The following is a 19,008-nucleotide window of genomic DNA, read 5'->3' on the forward strand; positions in this document are numbered from 1 at the left end:
GGATAAATCGATCTCACAGGCAAACTCATCCCAAGCTGTTTATATACAGTACTAAGAGCTACACTTTGAACATGGTCCCGGCATGAGCCAGACCGTAGTTTCACGCGACACGCCGGTCCAGGCAGAAGTCCCTTTGAGCGAAACTGGAGTTAAGCTAGCAGCATCTCTAATAATGTCAGTAGAGCATACCTGAGCGGCAGAGGGGATGAAACAGGCTGGCACAGGAGCATGTTATCGTAGGAAGACATCTGGAGAGGCAAAAAGAAGGGAGAGGGGAGGGACAGGGAAGAACCGATTCCTGAGTGATTCCTTACAGGGAAAATACAGCTTTAGATACAGCCCAAACAATCAGCAGCGCAGACCAAAAGCTGTCCTTTATTAGCGCGACACTCAAGATTACTGCAAAACACGCATCTCAATCCTCCACCCCAGATGAACCATAATCTTCCGATTCTCAGTTGTTGTTGTTTTTTACTTTTTAATATATATCCAGCTCAGAATTTCCTATACGGACTGGCAGCACAGCTCTCCAGGGTTTCAGGCAGGGGGACAATTCCTGGCCTGACCTGGAGGTGCCTGGGACCCCCTTCATGCAAGGTAGGCTAAGAGCTAAGGGCCTCTCTCCAAGCATCGCTCAAGGGGTTATTACAGCAAATGGTTATTACATGGAAGAACAAACCAATGGCTCGTTCTTCAGCTGCCTGACAGCCAGAGGTGTAGCGGTCTAGGGCTGCAGGGGAGGCAAAGACCCATTACGATTTCAACAGCAGGGCCCCTCAATTCACAGCATCCTAGAGGCACCCAACCAGCATGAAAAAGGGAGATTTTAAGGCTCCAGGCATGGCCAAACTTTGCCCTCCAGCTGTTTTGGGACTACAGTTCCCACCATCCCTGACCACTGGTCCTGTTAGCTAGGGATGATGGGAGCTGTAGTCCCCAAACAGCTGGAGGGCCGAGTTTGGCCATGCCTGTTTTAAGCCAACGGGAAGAAGTCTTCTCATCCTCCGTACTGTTTAGAGACAATCGGGAGAGGAAAGAGGTAAGAGGATCGGCTCCCGGGGTCACTCTGGAGGAGTGTGGGAAGGACATCAAGGAGGAGGGGTCCTGTATGCTCCAAAGCTAAGCATTAAGGAACACCGGAAAATGAAGGTGCTTCAGTTTCAAGAGGACGACGGGCAAGTTCCGTTGTGTACAGTGGAACTTCAAGGAAAACACAACATAGTAAGATATTGGAGGACTCCAAATCATCGGATGTGGAGAAAATAGTAAACCTAACCGTCAGGGAACTGTCCCCGGCTCAGCGCAGGGTGGTGGAAGGGCTCTCGGGACGCTACAGAGAGCCTCAGCGCCACCTGACCAGTAGCACCTCCTCGTCCAGCGGAGGGAGCAGCGAGGTCTCCAGTGGGGAGGCGCAGGCAGCCCAGGAGCTGGAGAGCCAAGGCTCCGGGGATGTTGGAGAGACCCTGCACTCCTCTCGCTCAGCGGGCGAGGAGGGAGACACGCTGTTTCCGTCACCCCAAGTACGCAGAGGGGTGAAACGAAAAGAGGGGAGGCGGAGATGTCGTATACAGGTCCTGTATACCTGAAGGGGCGTCTCCACCCCCATCATTCAGCCCGGACACTGAGATCCAGCGCCAAGGGCCTTCGGGCGGTTCCCTCATTGCGAGAAGCCAAGTTACAGGGAACCAGGCAGAGGGCCTTCTCGGTAGTGGCGCCCTCCCTGTGGAACGCCCTCACATCAGATGTCAAGGAAATAAGCAGTTATCCTATTTTTAAGAGACACCTGAAGGCAGCCCTGTTTAGGGACGTTTTTAATATCTAACACTGTATTCGTTTGGGAGCCGCCCAGAGTGGCTGGGGAAGCTCAGCCAGATGGGCGGGGTACAAATAAAAAATTATTATATCATCATCATCATCATTATCATTATACCGAAACTCTTACGTTGGGGTCAGAACCGGAAGGGGCCACTCCCGGGTTCTGCAGACGGTTGATACAGACATGAATTTTTAGCTCTGCAGTGTACACAGTATGCACAATAAAACTACTAAAGAAACGGCTGGAGTTTTGCCTGGTTTCTCATGAGCAACCACCCAAGGACCTTACACTAACTGAAAGGCAAACACATGGAGATTAACAATGATTGTTCCAATGCATCCCTACTTATTAGGGCCTTTTCTGTGGTGGCTCCCCGATTGTGGAGTGCTCTCCCTGAGAGAGGCTCACCTGGTGCCATCACTACATGTCTTTAGGAGAAAGCATTCCTCTTTACCCTGGCCTATGGTACATTAAGTAATCTACGGCTTGTGAAAGCGTGGGAGAGAGGACTGTTATCATGACGACTATTTTATAATTAGGCTGTCTGTCGGTATGCTTTTTATCACTGCTGTTCTGCAATGCTTTTATAATGTTGTACACTGTCCTGGGACCTTCTGGGCGGTCTATAAATTGAGATAATGATAACAATAACAATAATAATTCATATCCTTTGTAATAAAGTGCAAGTGTCTCTGCGTCCAGTCCTTGTGTCCGTGGGATTGCGCTACTGCGCATGTGCCCCACGGACAGCCGTTGGGACTTGGAGGGCAGAGACTTCAGGCGGCCGGGCAAAACTGTTGAAGCAGCGGGAGTGCGCGGGCACACGGCGGGTGCGCGCTCGCGTGGACTTACTTCTAAGCGGCAGCGGCCGTTACAAGTGGCGGCGGGCGAGCGATGTCAAGCGAGAGCTGCTCGGTCAGCTCTGCACGTGTTCCCGATGTTGCTAGGGCAACAGGGACGCTATGCGCAGAGCTGGCTACGTCATGTGCCTCTCGCGTTGTTAGAAAAAGAAACCGAGATAAGCGAGAGCCGCTCAGTCAGCTCTGCGCATGTCCCCGGCGTTGCTAGGGCAACAGGGACGCAGAGCTGACAAAGTTTCAGTAACTAACATTGAGGCAGAGTCGCCTCTGAAATTCTGTAGGACAAACATTTTTTTTTTTTTTTGGAAAAAAAAACCCACTGGTGTGATCTATACCATAAACAAACATTGCCCAAACTCAAAACAAAACAAAATAAAAAATTCTTTCCAGTAGCACCTTAGAGACCAACTAAGTTTGTTCTTGGTATGAGCTTTCGTGTGCATGCACACTTCTGCAGATACACTTTTCATTTCTCATTTCAGTGAAATACATATTTCAGTGTATCTGAAGAAGTGTGCATGCACACGAAAGCTCATACCAAGAACAAACTTAGTTGGTCTCTAAGGTGCTACTGGAAGGATTTTTTTATTTTATTTTGTTTTGACTATGGCAGACCAACACGGCTACCCACCTGTAACATTGCCCAAACTCTGTTTTTAAAAATGTTTGACCACATTATGTTCTAGCGCCCGTGAATTTAACGGGTTTAATGTCTAGTTTATGCATAATCTTATTAGGGGGTACGGTGGCAAGGAAGTGCGGTTGTGACTATCATGAAGGAAGTGTGCACCTCTGAGATTACCACTGCCCTATTGCTGACACAGTGGAACTATTTCCTGCCCCCTCCGCCAGCTGCAACCCCTTCCCGCCCCCCCCCCCACTGCCAACAACAGGATGAGCAAAGGCTCTGGGTTCCTCCACTCTCTGCTTACCTGAACCAGGATCCGAGGCCGCTGTGGAGATGGGAAGGGGACATTGTGCATGAAATGAGAGATGTGCCTAGAAAGAGCAACAGAGAAGTCACAGGGAAGAAGAACACCCCCTAGACACACACACACACACACACACACACACAATAAAACCACAATTGCCATCTCTGCCCTGTTACAGCAGCTTACAGGCACAGGAAGAGCTCTACTGGATCAGGCCAATGATCTGCTTGACTCAGAAGCAGTACTGCCTCCATGGTGTAAACACTGTGGTTCCTGAGCACAATTCAAAGTGTTGGTGCTGACCTTTAAAGCCCTAAACAGCCTCGGTCCAGTATACCTGAAGGAGCGTCTCCACCCCCATCGTAGGAGCATCTCCGCCCCCATCGTTCTGCCCGGACACTGAGGTCCAGCTCCGAGGGCCTTCTGGCAGTTCCCTCGCTGCGAGAAGCCAAGTTACAGGGAACCAGGCAGAGGGCCTTCTCGGTAGTAGCACCCGCCCTGTGGAACGCCCTCCCACCAGATGTCAAAGAGATAAACAACTACCAGACTTTTAGAAGACATCTGAAGTCAGCCCTGCTTAGGGAAGCTTTTAATGTTTAATAGACTATTGTATTTTAATATTTTGTTGGAAGCCGCCCAGAGTGGCTGGGGAAACCCAGTCAGATCCGAGGGAGCCGGCGTACATCTTCCAGGTCATGTGGCTAGCATGACAAAGCCGCTTCTGATGAACCAGAGCAGCGCACGGAAACGCTGTTTACCTTCCCGCCGGAGCGGTACCTATTCTGATCAGCAAGCCCTAGGCTCTGTGGTTTAACCCACAGCGCCACCCTGCTCGTACTGGGAGCCAATGTAGGTCTTTCCGGACTGGTGTTATATGATCTCGGCAGCCGCTCCCAGTCACCAGTCTAGCTGCCGCGTTCTGGATTGTTGTAGTTTCCGGGTCACCTTCAAAGGTAGCCCCACGTAGAGTGCGTTGCGGCAGTCCAAGCGGGAGGTAACCAGAGCATGGACCACTCTGGCGAGACAGCCTGCCATCTCCCACATCAAATTAGAGAGGTCTGTGGCCATTATTTAGATAAAGCTTCTGCTTACGTTTCAGGCCTTGCAACCACACACACAGGCCCTGATCGGCTGCAGTCCAACTTACGCCTCGAGCGGAAGAACGTGAGGCCCCGAGATGCTGTAGCGGTACAGGAAGGTGAGGAATTTCCGGAAGACGTCGAAAAAGGGCCAGTGGGACAAGACGCAGATGCTCTTGCGCGTCTGCACCGATTTGCTGGTGATGGGGCGCCGGTCGACGACGGTGAGGAGGTTCAGCCACATGCATTGCCGCTCCGAGAGGCGTTCCCGCGGGAAGGATTCGTAGAACTGGATGGCGGCGCCATACACCTGGGAATGAGAGCAGGAGAAGCCGGAAAGGGGAGGCGGCAGGGAAGGAGGAAGGTCAGAGTGGGTGAAACAGTCACTCACCTGGGGCGATTGAGCGATTAACTCCAGGCGACCAGGAAGGGAATCTTTGGAGAACGGGGATAATGCTCCTTCTTCTTATTATTTTTGTCAATATGGCCAAACAAAGGGTATTTGCCACTGTTATGTTTGTATGTGTGTTTATTGTGTGCGGGACAGGCTTCTGTAATAAATATTGTGGACTAGAAACATCTGCGGACTTGTTTGCCATGCTGTGCAAGCACGGTGAAGGAGCAAATGTCAGAATACTATTGATGCTAACATGAAAAACGAACGCTAACCAGGATAATATAAAAGGCAACTGGTCTTCTAAATATTTCCAAGACTCTGGAATTTGATTGAACGTTTTAAGATCCACCCTATGACGTGGGACTTCTAAAGACAGTTCTTATCGGCTGCTAACTCTCCTGCTATTGGTTTTTGGGCTGTGATTCATGGTTTTTTTTGGTCACATTTAAGTTGAGATCTTTCCTAGTTTGCATCTTCATTGGAAATGTTTTTATGATGTTTAAATATGTATTTATTATTTGTAGTTTGCTGGCCAGGGCTCCTTTGGTAGGAGAAAGGAGGTTTTAAATGCAACTAACCAATCATTTTTAAAAAAACTTTTCTTCATGTGGATTGCCAGACACCTCTGTTGCAAAAGCACTCAAATAAAACAAATACTTGCCCTAGCCTGTCTGCAACAAAACCCACACACATGCACTAAGTTGGTACAATCCTGCCAAGTAGCACAGCCACCCCAGGTTCTCTGACCCAGCCCGAACAGTAGTTCCCACCATCCTGCAATCCGACTACCTTGTCTCCCGAAGCCCCGGTCAACACGAAGGTGGAGAAGACAGGAAGCTGGTATTTCGTGTCGACCGGCCAGCTCTCGATGGTCGCACCCATGGGCAGGCAAAAAACAGCCACGGACTCCGGCAGCGGGAAAGCCTCGTTGTCCTCCTCCGGGTAGCGACTAAGGAGACCTGGAAGGGGAAGAGAAATGGGGGGAAGCTATTTCGGTCCCTCCCCGTCAATTAATTACAACTATCCCTCAGGGTCTAACCATTCCCAGGAAGAGGGGACCCTGCTCCACTGATCCACGATTCCCTGCAACCTCCAGGCTTGACTACTGCACTCTGCTCTACATGGGACTCACTACTGAAGACTATTCAGACGTTTCTGCGGCTCCTTTGGAACCTCGGGGAGGTGCAAACAGATTTAGCCTGAGTTCGCTGGCTTTGAGGCCCCGTTTCACGGTGCTCATTTTAACCTGAGAAGCTCTCAGCATCCTAGGACCCACACATCTCAAATATGTCATCTCTCCCGACAGTGACGCTCCTCAAAAATCTGGACCAACTCCGTCAGCGTGGCAGATGATATACAAGGTATGACCGGAAAGTTCGGTGAACGGTCAGAGAAACCAGACAGCGAGAACATACATGCCTTACAGGCCTTCAAAGTAGACCCCCCTGATACAATGCACAGTTGACAAAGTTCGTAGAACTGTTGGAAACTTCTGGAGAAGTCCTCTTCTCGTACTGCTTTCAGTTCCCTCGTCACAGCAGCTTGGACATGTGGAATGTTGGAAAATCTGTGCCCTTTCAGTGCAGATTTCAGTTTTGGGAAAAGAAAGAAATCCAGTGGGGCCAGATCGGGAGAATATGGAGGGTGGGGCAACTCAGTAGCGATTTCACGTGGAATACACAATTCTTCCGCCACCATTCGGATGGACAAAGGCCGATTTCGCAACAACAACTCAACAAACTCTGTTGACATTTGCCGCCGTTCTGCTCACCGATGGTCTGTCAGACCGAGGGCCGTCTTCGATGGTTTGCCGCCCTTCACGGAAACGCTTAAACCACTCACACACAGTCTTTCGAGTTACAGCTTCGTCTCCGCACACAACTGTGAGCATTTCGTGGGTTTCCGATGCCGATTGTATGTTCGAATATTTCTCGCTGTCCGATTTCTGTGACCGTTCACCGAACTTTCCAGTCACACCTTGCATATCGAGACAAGCTGGCAATATAAAGCGAGTGCTCCAGTCACTGATCCACCTGGTTCAGTATTGCCTGCGCTGACTGGCAGCATCTCTCCAGGGTTTCAGGCAGGGGGCTCTCTCTGGAGAAGCTGGGGATCGAACCTGGGACCTTCTGGAGGCAAAGCAGATGCTCTGACAACTCAGCTACGACGCTTCAATCAGAGCATCCTCGGTGGAGCGGAGGAGAGTTAGAAGCCACTGGTACCCGGAGGGCCAAATGTCCCCCTGCCCCTGTGTTAGAGCCGGGCAACAGGATGGCAGTTTCTTAAAAAAGATAAGTCAACACACACAGGGAGCTCAGTAAGGCCCCCAAGAGCCACGTGTCCTCTGTCCGAGACATACCTGCTTGGTAAACCAGAGTGTTCCCTTTTGCCAATGCCATCTTGTAGCAGATGTAGAGGGCTGGTCCCCACTGCAGAAAAGAGATAGGCAAGAAAAGGTGGAGGAAAGCAATTGGCTGGACCACAGAAAAAGCAGCCTCGGGAACAGAGAAATCTGCCTGCACCAAGTCAAGGGTATTTGTCCATCTAACCTCATGTTGGCTACACTGACCGACAGCTGCTCTCCAGCGTCTCAAGAAGAGCAGAAAAAAAAACTTCCCTGTGACCTGCTCCCTGGGTCTTCAACTGGAAACGCCAGGGACTGATCTTGGGACCTTCTGCACTCAAAAGCAGGTACTCGGCTGCCTTCCCCTACAGGAAGGTTCCAGCCCTCCTGGTTCTGAGCCATGAGATGGCTCAGTTGGCAGAGCATGAGACGCTGAATCTGAGGGTTGCGGGTTCGAGTTCCACATTGGGCAATGATTCCTGCATTGAAGGTAGTTGGATTAGATGATCCTCCCAACTCTACAACTCTATGATTCTATGAATAAAGGACAAAACAGGAACAGAGCGGAGCTGGGATAATTTGCCAGCTCGTTGCTCCATCCAGCTCAGCACTGCCTGCACTGACTGGCAGCCACACTTCAGGATTTCAGATGGGGAGGGGAACCTCCAGCCCTCCCTGGAGATGCCAGGGACCGAACCTGGGACCTCCTGGGTACGAAGCCATGAGTTCTGCCACTGCGCCACGGCAGCACCTGAGCTCTGGTACTCACCATGCCTGCGTTGAGGTTCCGGTCCACGCGGCAGAAGGTGTGTGGGAGGCTCTCCCCTTTGCTGGGCATGATAAGGCAAATGTCCGTGATGCCCAGTGTGCTGTAGGCCTGGGTCTCGCTGGCTCGCCGGTACGTCAGGAAAGTGCGCTGGTGCCCGGGGCCCCCGGAGGCCAGGTTAGCCGAGTGGCTGTAGGGAGTCGTGTCGATGATTTTGTAGCCGGGCTTCGGGTGGTCTTTTCCGTCGTAGTGCACCCTAGGCGAATGGCAAAAGAGAGTGTGCGTTTCACTATGAGGAATAGGGATTACTGTGGGTTGGACTAGATGACCCCTGGGTACCCCTACAAACTCTACGATTCTAAGGACCTGTCCTTTGCGGTACTCTCAGTTCCAAGTTTTCCCTTTGTTTATCGTGTTTATAGCTCCGTTCCCCCCCCCCCAATAATATGTTCTGGAATTTCAAATAAACATTTTACATCCTTAAGATACCAACGACTTCTCTTTCCATGGTTCATTTTACATATCTTAAATCCCTGCATATTTTACAAAAAAACTATACCAATCGGTTTTCCATTATTGCATCCATCATTTTACTCTGCTGAAGTTATCTTACCGCTGCTAGCGTCTGCAGCTGTACACAATTATTTCCCATACAGTGGTGCCTCGCAAGACGAAATTAATTCGTTCCGCAAGACTTTTCGTCTTGCGGAAATTTCGTCTTGCGAGGCACCGTTTCCCATAGGAACGCATTAAAATTTAATTAATGCGTTCCTATGGGAAAAAAAGTCCGGGGGCCCCTTCCGACCGTCACCGGAGCCTCGCCGCGCCGTGTTTTAAAGCTACAGGGAGCGAACAGCAGCACTGCTGTTCGCTCCTTGCAGCTTTAAAACGTGGCGCGATGAGGCTCCGGTGGGGAGAGGCGGCGTCGGATCGCGCACGGCCATCCAAAATGGCGGCGCGATCCGACGACGCCCCCCCGCGCACCGGAGCCTCGCCGTGCCGTGTTTTAAAGCTGCAGGGAGCGAACAGAAGCATTTTGGATGGCCGTGCGCGATCCGACCCCGCCCCCCGCGCACCGGATCCGCGCCGCGCCGCGTTTTAAAGCTGCAAGGAGCGAACAGCAGCACTCCCTGCAGCTTTGAAACACGGCGGGGCAAGGCTCCGGGGGGCGGGGGGGATCGCGCCGCCATTTTGGATGGCCGTGCGCGATCCGACGCCGCCCCCGCGCACCGGATCCGCGTCGCGCCGCGTTTTAAAGCTGCAAGGAACGAACAGCAGCACTCCCTGCAGCTTTAAAACACGGCGGGGCGAGGCTCCGGGGGGCGGGGGGGATCGCGCCACCATTTTGGATGGCCGTGCGCGATCCGACGGCGCCCCCTGCGCACCGGATCCGCGTCGCGCCGCGTTTTAAAGCTGCAAGGAGCGAACAGCAACACTCCCTGCAGCTTTAAAACACGGCGGGGCGAGGCTCCGGTGCTTACAGTGGTACCTCGCCAGACGAATTCGTCTTGCGAAAAAGAGCCATAGACGAATTCATCTCGCGAGTCAACTAAAAACTCGCAAAACCCTTTCGTTTTGCGAGTTTTACGTTGTGCGAGGCATTCGTCTTGCGGGGTACCACTGTATATTCAATAAACATTTCCCAATCTTCTTCTTGTTCTCTTATTCTATATGTTGAGCCTGCAAGTTGTGCATAGTCTATCAACTTAAGTTGCCATCCTTCTTTGGTTGGGACCTCGCTCGTTTTCCATTTTTTAGCTCCGTTTTCCTCCAAGGAGCTCAGTGGGAAACATACCAGACAGCAAATGGCCCTGATCTGCCAGTTGCCCTGGCGCCGAAAGGACGTTATGGGTAGGGAGAGCTTTCCACAAGCAGGGTGCCACCACTGAAAAGGCCCCGTCCCTTGTTGCCACCTTCCCAACCTCTCTCAAGAAGAGGAGAGGGCCTCAGATGAAGATCTAAAGGGGTCCGTGTGGTTTCATAAGGGGAAAGGCATTCTGAAATATACTGGGGCCCATCTCATGCATGCTGAATGCCCACATATCCAACCAACCACCCTACCCAAGGACATCAGAAGAGGCCTGCTGGATGAGGCCATGGGGCTCACCAAGTCTGCAATGGACAACCACTGGGAAACCCTCAAGGAGGACTCCCTGCCTTGACATTCCCGGCCACTGGTATTCGGAAGCGACAGTGGAATTTGCTTCCTCTGCGAATTCGCAGAGTTGGAAGGGACACCCAGGGTCATCTAGTCCAACCCCCTGCAATGCAGGAATCTTTTGCCCAACGTGGGGCTGGAACCCACAACCCTGAGATGAAGAGTGTCATGCTCTCCCAACTGTATCCCAACCTATTATTATTTATTGAATTTACCGTACCTTTCTGTGTATAAGACGAGGTTTTTTTTTTTTTTACTGTGACATAATGTTAAAAAATTTTTTTGGGGGGTGTCTTATACACAGATAGTGCATATGCGGGACGGGCGATTGGTTGGGGGCATGTTATACGCAGAAAAATACAGTATATACTGCTCTATACCCAGGGGTCTCAGGACGGTTCACGGAATAAAATCAATATCTAAAGCACAAGATACCTAATAAAAACAACAACAACAACACAACAGCCCCTCCTCCCCAAAAAGCACAGTTTAAAAGGGCGTAAGATGTAAATCAGATCACCCAAAGGCCTGGTTAAAAAGGAACGTTTTTGCCTGGCGCCTAAAGGTATACAATGAAGGCGCCAGGCGAACTTCCCTGGGGAGAACATTCCACGGATGGGGAGCCACTGCAGAGAAGGCCCCGTTCTCGAGTTGCCACCCTCCGGAGCTCTCGAGGAGGAGGCAAATGAGGAAGGGCCTCGGAAGGTGATCTCAGGGTCCAGGTAGGTTCATACGGAAAGAGGCGGTCCTTGAGGTATCGCGGTCCTGAGCCGTTTAAGGCTCTACAGGTCAGAACCGGCACTTTGAATTGGGCCCGGAAACTAATCGGTAGCCAGTGCAGTCGGACCGGGATCGGGGCAGTATGCTCAAACTGCCTTGCTCCGGTGAGCAACCTGGCCGCTGGATTCTGCACCAGCCGAAGTTTCCGAACCTACCCCAACTCCACAATGGGGGGCTTGTCCCGGCCCCTCCTGTAGCAGATGTACATCTGGGGGTTGTTGAGCAGCCCGGCGTTGAGCTCCACGGGGTTCCCGGAGGTGGTGCGGTCTATGCAGGTGAAGCCGTGCGGCACCTCTTCGCCCTGCGAGCGCACGATGACGGCCACGTCCACGATGGGCTCGCCGGGCCGGGCCGGGCGAGGCGGCTGGCTCTCATCCTCCAGCGGCGCCGAAGTGTCCGCCAAGCCGGCCACCACAAAGTAGTCCACCAGCTGCGGGGCCCACTCGTCCGTCATGGCGGCGGCTCACGGCATCTGCAACAGGGGAACGAGAAGAGGAGCCGCGTGAGAAGCCCCGCCTCCGGGGAAGCTCCCAGCGAATGGCGGCCTCCGCGGGAGCGCCGCGCGGAATGTTCGACGGCCCGTTGCCGCGGCGCGAGAGACAGGAAACCTGGGGAGGCAGAGCACGGCCATGGTGTACCAGCGATAAGCTTCTCCTGCATGAATTTGTCCAATGCTCGTCTAAAAGGTAAAGGTAAAGGGACCCCTGACCAATCGGTCCAGTCGTGTCCGACTCTGGGGTTGCGGCGCTCATCTCGCTCTATAGGCCGAGGGAGCTGGCGTTTGTCCGCAGACAGCTTCTGGGTCATGTGGCCAGCATGACAAAGCCGCTTCTGGCGAACCAGAGCAGCGCATGGAAACGCCGTTTACCTTACCGCTGGAGCGGTCCCTATTTATCTACTTGCACTTTGATGTGCTTTCGAACTGCTAGGTGGGTAGGAGCAGGGACCGAGCAACAGGAGCTCACCGCGTCGCAGGGATTCGAACCGCCGACCTTCTGATCAGCAAGCCCTAGACTCTGTGGTTTAACCCACAGCGCCACCTGGGTCCCGATGCTCGTCTAAAAGCCATCTAAGATGGCGGCCGCCCCTACCTCCTGTGGCAGGGAGTTCCGCGGTTGAACGGATAAGCGAAGGACGGCCTTTTTTTATCTATTCTGAAATCAGATGCCCCCGAGTTCTGGCGTTACGAGAGAGGGAGGGGGAATTCCTCTCTGTCATGCGCAATTTTACAGCCTCCGGTCGTGTCCCCATTTTTCGTAACGCCAGAACCAGTGGAACAAACCGGCAGGGCAGCGGAACGGAAGTGTTTCAGGAGCTGTCACGAGGAAAGGGAGCCTCTGCCGTGCCGGCGGTGACAAAAACCATTGCCCACCCAAGGCGAACAACCGATCTGGTCCACGTTAGGCGCAGTCCTTGATTCTGCTGTTTGCACAGAAAATTGGTGTGTAGAAAACTTCCCTAAAATAATGAAAAACCAGGGACGTGTCCTGCAGGGGTGGAAGCACCCTGGCCAGAAATGCCTGCCCCCCCCCAGCACCCAAAGTCTCGAAAGGGACACTGGAGAAGGTCTCTGGGAAGGGTGGGCAGCCTGCCCCCTTCTCTCTTTTTCTTTCTGATAATTTCTAAGGCAAAAAGACTGGAGATTTAAACCCAGGACAGGCGATTGCGTGAAGCTTTGTGACTTTTCATTAGGTGTCGTTATTTTTATTAGCGGGTGTGTGTGTGTGTCCCGTGCATTTCTGTAATTATTAAGTTTTTCAAAATTGTTTTTAACGTTGCGTTTGAAATTGTCTTAAACCGGTGAAGAGTGGGGTGTAAGTTATAACAATAAAAAATAATAATAATTCACAACTACAGAGTATACAGGTGAAACTCGAAAAATTAGAATATCGTGGAAAGGTTCATTTCTTTCAGTAAGTCAACTTAAAAGGTGAAACTAATATATGAGATAGACTGAGAAAACTGTAGTTTAATATATGAGATAGACTCATGACATGCAGAGCGAGATATGTCAAGCCTTTATTTACAGGTGGGTAGCCGTGTTGGTCTGCCATAGTCGAAACAAAATAGGAAACAAAATAGGAAATTCTTTCCAGTAGCACCTTAGAGACCAACTGAGTTTGTTCTTGGTATGAGCTTTCGTGTGCATGCACACTTCTTCAGATACACTGAAACAGAAGTCACCAGATCCTTAAATATAGTGAGGGTGATGATTATGGCGTACAGCTGATGAGAACCCCAAATTAACAATCTCAACTTTGGGGTTCTCATCAGCTGTACGCCATAATCATCACAATTATAACAAGCAAAGGCTTGACATATCTCACTTTGCATGTCATGAGTCTATCTCATATATTAAACTCCAGTAGCTAATGAAAACAGTTGCTTATATACCGTATATCGCGGCGTATAAGACGACTTTTTAAGCCCGAAAAATCTTCTCTGAAGTCGGGGGTCGTCTTGTACGCCGGCAACATCATGACCCGGAGTTCCGCCCCGCCACTGGCTGCATGGAGCCTCTCCCCGGCGCTCCAGCCGCAACCGCTGCCTCAGCCGCCATGGAGCCCGGGCTGGGCGTGGGCGGCAAGCGCGGAGGCTTCCTGTGCGGCGACGGGGAGGTTCTCCCCGCTGCCCCAGGCGTCGCTGCCGACGCCTCAGCAGCCGTGGAGGCCGTCCTGCGCTTCAGCGGCAAGCGCGGAGGCCTCCTTTGCGGCGACGGGGAGCTTCTCCCCGCTGCCCCAGGCGTCGCTGCCGACGCCTCAGCAGCCGTGGAGGCCGTCCTGCGCTTCAGCGGCAAGCGCGGAGGCCTCCTTTGCGGCGACGGGGAGCTTCTCCCCGCTGCCCCAGGCGTCGCTGCCGCCGCCTCAGCAGCCATGGGGGCCGCTGTGCGCTTGGGCGGCAAGCGCGGAAATCTCCTGTGTGGCGCGGGGGACGCTCTCCCTGCCGCTGCCGCCGCCTCAGCAGCCATGGATCCAGGGCTGGGTGAGTATACCCCAAACTCTGTTTTTTCACATTAAAAGTTGGGGGGTCGTCTTATACGCCGAGTCGCCTTATACGCCGCGATATACGGTAAATGGACTTTTCCACGATATTCTAATTTTTCGAGTTTCACCTGTATATATATAGAGAGAGGTTTATGTGTGGGCGTTCATATGTGTATATACGTGTTTGTGTATTTGCGTGCCTATCTATCTGTCTATCTGGGTCTCTGAGGTCAAAAGGGGAAGGAGGAAGCCGAAGAAGAAGCGGGGGGGGGGGCAGAGGCAAGAGAAGTCACATTTCTGCTGATATGGTGGAACCCGTAGGGCGGGGGCTCTTTCGGGAGGAAACGGGTGCTGGGGCCTACGGAAGCGAAGAGGGGGAACTGGGTGCGACTCGTAGCTCTTAAAAAATCCCAAGAGGGACTTGCCACGGACGCCACTTCCCGCACGCGACCTCTGTGCTAATTCTTGGGGGGGGGGGTTTGGCGGTGTGACAACTCTGCACATGCTCAGAGAGGGCGTGGTGGTTCGGGACGCAGAGTGGCAGAGCGGTGGTGGGAAGGGCCAAGGACAAAAGTGGGCGGGGCAACTGCCTACATACAGAAAGGCTAGATCCTGCGCTCACTCTCAGACCTCTCTCCGTCCAGCATCCAGACAAGCAAGAAGCACAGTCAAGTCAGGCGAAAACCAGAGCAGAGAAACATGGTTAGAATGGGCCTCCCCACCTCCACATGAAGGTGACAGCAGGGAAGTCACGCCCTCAAAACTCCCCGCAAGCAGAAAGCTAGTATGTCGGCCAACCTTTCCCCCCTGATGTGCTAGCTTTCCGCTTGCAGGATGTAAAATAAAAACGGTAACAGCTTTTACCGTGGCAGCACTGAAAAGCGGTATTGCCCCCTCCCACCCGCAGCCTGAAGCGGTACGGTTTCATTCTGCCCCTTCCAGCTTCCATGACCTTGTTCTTATGCATATTACAGACCCAAGATCTGTGTGCCGAGAGAGAGATGGAAAAGAGGAAGGAAGGGAGAACTCAAGAGCTTCCTGCTGCGACCGCAGTTGCGAGGCGGCGCTTCTCCGCTGTAACTTGGCTGCCGGGTCAAATGACGTCGGAGCGCCGCACTGTTCCGAGGCCCTCCATCTAGAAATGCTAGCTTTCACGTGTGCGGGGCTTCCCATCCCATCAACGCACGCGAGAACCATCCCGTTCGCGGGAACCCCCATGCACCTGAACTTGGGCCCGTCAAAGGCGCCGGTTTGCCAGCTCAGCGAGAAACATAGCCAAGGGTCAAAAGCCCAAACGGAGAGATGCTTTTGTTGTTGTTGTTGTTGCAGCAGCAGCAGGGGGGTTGTGGTTTTGCAACCCCCCCTTACCTTACTCCCCCTCTCACATGGCAAAAAATGGGATTTCGAGATGGCATGCATGTAAACGCTTTGATCTGACAGCTTCCCTTCACGGCTGCTCTCTCCTGCACAGAAACAAGGGGGAAGCGGGGGGGGGGGAGAGGTGGACCTAGAGGAGCCCCCCACCCGCAACTCCCAGCCTGGCTGATGTCCAGCTGCTCAGGAGTCCAGCGTCCTTCCCACAAACCCTCCAACGCAGGAGCTGGCCTCTCCTGCCTTCCCTCCAATGCTCAGCTGGTTTATTTTTAGATCTGGCTGCACACACACACGACTCCCACCTCTGTCACCACCTAGCTGTGGGTGGGTGGGGGGTGAAGCCACCTCCCATTCTTGCCCTTGCGAGGGGGCCTGCTCTGGGCTGGTGTGGGGCAGGGGGAAGCATCTGCCAAGGTTGGGGGGCAGCCGATTCTCCTTATTTTGCTTCTGGACGAGGCCTCGGAAGGACATACTCCCCCACCCCCCACGCCGTTAGACAGGCAGGCAGCCACCAGCCGGATCAGGCCCGCCGAGGGCTGCCCCGCACTCGCTGCCCCCGAACGTACCTCTCCGCTTGTCAACTACGATCAAGGGAAGACTGGGACGCACACAGCAGTTTAGGGCTCTGGTCACGATCTCTCTGCCCTAAGACCGAAAGTTAAAAGCCGTTTCGCAACTCGGAGGAAAGGTCCCCTGTCCTGCCCCTGCCCGCCCCCCCAGGCACAGCTGTGGCGGCTTTCGAACACGCTACTTCCGCCGCGGAAGTGCCTTTCTGTTTCCAAACAACGTTTTGAGCTGCGAGGAGGAGGAGGAGGCCCGCTGGGATTTGATGGCTGGGGTCCAATCGGGGTGTGGGGTCAACTGTCCCTTTGCTTCCGCTGCCCCCCTTCCAGGTCCCAAGGTTTCCCTCTGGTCCTCTTAGGGGGAAAGGCGAAAAGTTCAGCACAAGGCCTGCCCGGACTGTACCACTTTTGGGAGGAAGGGAGGCTGAACTGTTGAACAGACAGTGGAACGAACTGCCTCTGAAAGTGGTGGAGTCCCCTTCGCCGGAGATTTTAAAGCAGATTATATAAATTCAATTAACAACAACAACAACAAGGACAACAACAGAGGCAGGATCTGTTGGGGATTCGTTAGGGTTGACCCTCGGGGCCCCTTGCGACTCTTCGGTTCTAGGATTCTATTAATGCATGCATATTGAGCGGGGAAAGCCCCTGCCTGCAGAAAGCTAGCATGTCAAGGAGAAGGCTTGGCAAGCCCCGAACGCGCAGCTCGGCAGGGAGGGAGCACCTGGGAATCCAGTTAATGGAAACAAGCGGTGGCTTCCCCGCAAAACCGCTGTTTCTACTCTGCTTCTGAAAACCGCCCCCCATGCATTCCCCCAAAAGACAAAAAAAAAAAAAACCAACTTCCCGGTTTGCTTCTTTCCTGCAGTAGATTACTGTTGAAAGCACAACTCAAAGTCTTTGGCTGAGCTCACTTCTCACGGGACCTCAGGAAAATGCATGCAACAGAGTCAGGCCCTTAGCCCACCTAGCTCAATATCGCATGCACTGGCTGGCAGCACCTTTCCAGGCTGCGCTCTCTCCCAGCCTGGCCTGGAGATGTCGGAGATCGAGCCTGGGACCTCCTGCACGCAGAGCTCTACATACTGAGCTGCAGCCTCTGTCTAAAAAAGCCAGGTGGTTGAGCCACGTCACTCAATACTGTATACACTGACTGGCAGCAGCTCTCCAGGTCACTCAATACTGTATACACTGACTGGCAGCAGCTCTCCAGGATTTTGGGCAGGGGGAAATTTCTGCTTGGAGACACCGGGGGTCGAAGCTTCTGGGAGACTTTCTGCCAGCAAAGCTGGGGCTCAACCACTGAGCTAAGGCGCCTTCCCAAAACAACAGCGGCGCTGTCAGGTCCTCGAAACCTCAGGGTGCAGGCGAAAACATCTGTAATATTTCAATATGCCCATTCATAAATACGCGCGCGGGGGGGGGGGGGAAATTAGGCCAACTTTCAGAGTGAAAGTGATCCTGGAAGAGACCAGGGGATGCCCCATAGGCAACCCCAGACAATAGGGTGGGGAGGCTTTCTTGGCCCGAGGGCCACATTCCTTTCTGAGCAACGTTCTGGGGGCCGCATGCCACTGGTGGGCAGAGCAACAGATCCATATTACAGGCTACATTCCGGGCAGGGGGCAGTCCTAAGCAAGGAGGAGGGCTTGGCTTAGGGAGGGTATGGCCTGAGAAGGGTCCCGAGGGCCGGAGAGGGGATCCAGAGGGCCACATCCAGCATTCAACGGCCCCTCTCCCAGCTGTAACAACTCTCCTGAGCAGAGAGCTAGCCGTCTGAAGCCGAGAACCAAACTTCTCCGAAGTCTCGGGACCGCAGGTGTGATAATCGCACTGCTGAAAGTGGGTGGGGGTGGCAGCGGAGGAACACTCAGTGCTGCCTTCCATCTCAGGAAGGGAGCGAGGGATTTGCACTTCTCGTTTGTGGTGCCAGGATTAGGGCAGAGAAAGTGAGGGAGAAGGGAGGAAGCGAAAACGCCCAGAGCTCTGGGAAAGGGAAGTGTGACCGGAGAAGACCGGGATGGGCGACACCCTCTTTGAGCAGAAGCCAGGGAGGGGGAAGAAACTGGGAAGTCCCAGTTCTGCTTCTTGCTGAGCAGAGGGCGAAAGGAAGGCTCCCTTGCGCCCAGGGAGAAAGCAGGATCCTGCCAACGCAAGAGAGGCCCGAATCGCTCCTTGCAAAGTGCTGAAGGCAGCCCGCCTAGCACAGCATCCTGCCCTCACAGTGGACAACTGCCCCTAAGAACCAAGGAATCAGGATAGACTGCCTCTAGACCTGGAGGTTCTACATGAGCATCAGGAGAGTCCTATAGCTGGCTCAGGCCAAGCAGATGACCCAAGGGGCACTCCACAAACAGGCAGCGTTTGAAATTAGCCAGGTGTCAGGCTCATTTTGCTCCTGGCTATTGCAGGACGCGGGTGGCGCTGTGGTCTAAACCAGTGAGCCTCTTGGGCTTGCTGATCGGAAGGTCGGCGGTTTGAATCCCCGCGACGGGGTGAGCTCCCGTTGCTCGGTCCCTGCTCCTGCCAACCTAGCAGTTCGGAAGCACGTCAAAGTGCAAGTAGATAAATAGGTACCGCTCCGGCGGGAAGGTAAACGGCGTTTCCGTGCGCTGCTCTGGTTTCACCAGAAGCGGCTTAGTCATGCTGGCCACATGACCTGGAAGCTGTCTGCGGACAAACGCCGGCTCCCTCGGCCTTTAGAGCGAGATGAGCGCCGCAACCCCAGAGTCGTTCGCGACTGGACCTGATGGTCAGGGGTCCCTTTACCTTTACCTATTGGCCGCTTGCGACCCGAGTGAAGATTCCTGGGCCTGACATCTCCACCACCTGGAGGTGCATGCCTGGGGATCCTTGGCTCTTGACTGTTTTTGCACACTAACGCCCCATCCTGCAGAATTCTATCAGTTATATTTTATTTGCAAGATCAGAATGAATTTCGGGAACCAAAAT

At 53.3% G+C, this 19,008-nt stretch overlaps 1 protein-coding gene across 2 annotated transcripts in view; it reads right to left on the reverse strand.

The window, feature by feature from the left end:
* Positions 1-19,008, reverse strand: part of DENND4B (DENN domain containing 4B) — a 54,389-nt gene that overhangs the window by 31,823 nt on the left and 3,558 nt on the right. For both annotated transcript variants that reach the window (XM_033174625.1, XM_033174624.1), the window contains exons 2-8: positions 11,288-11,604; positions 8,198-8,450; positions 7,444-7,513; positions 5,874-6,043; positions 4,756-4,997; positions 3,609-3,675; positions 190-248 (exon numbers count right to left, since the gene is read on the reverse strand). In XM_033174625.1, coding sequence (XP_033030516.1) covers positions 190-248; positions 3,609-3,675; positions 4,756-4,997; positions 5,874-6,043; positions 7,444-7,513; positions 8,198-8,450; positions 11,288-11,586 — 1,160 coding nt within the window. In that variant the 5' untranslated portion in view covers positions 11,587-11,604. The remainder of the gene's footprint in view (positions 1-189; positions 249-3,608; positions 3,676-4,755; positions 4,998-5,873; positions 6,044-7,443; positions 7,514-8,197; positions 8,451-11,287; positions 11,605-19,008) is intronic.

Source organism: Lacerta agilis, chromosome 17, assembly GCF_009819535.1.
Source record: "Lacerta agilis isolate rLacAgi1 chromosome 17, rLacAgi1.pri, whole genome shotgun sequence".
Taxonomy (NCBI): domain Eukaryota; kingdom Metazoa; phylum Chordata; class Lepidosauria; order Squamata; family Lacertidae; genus Lacerta; species Lacerta agilis.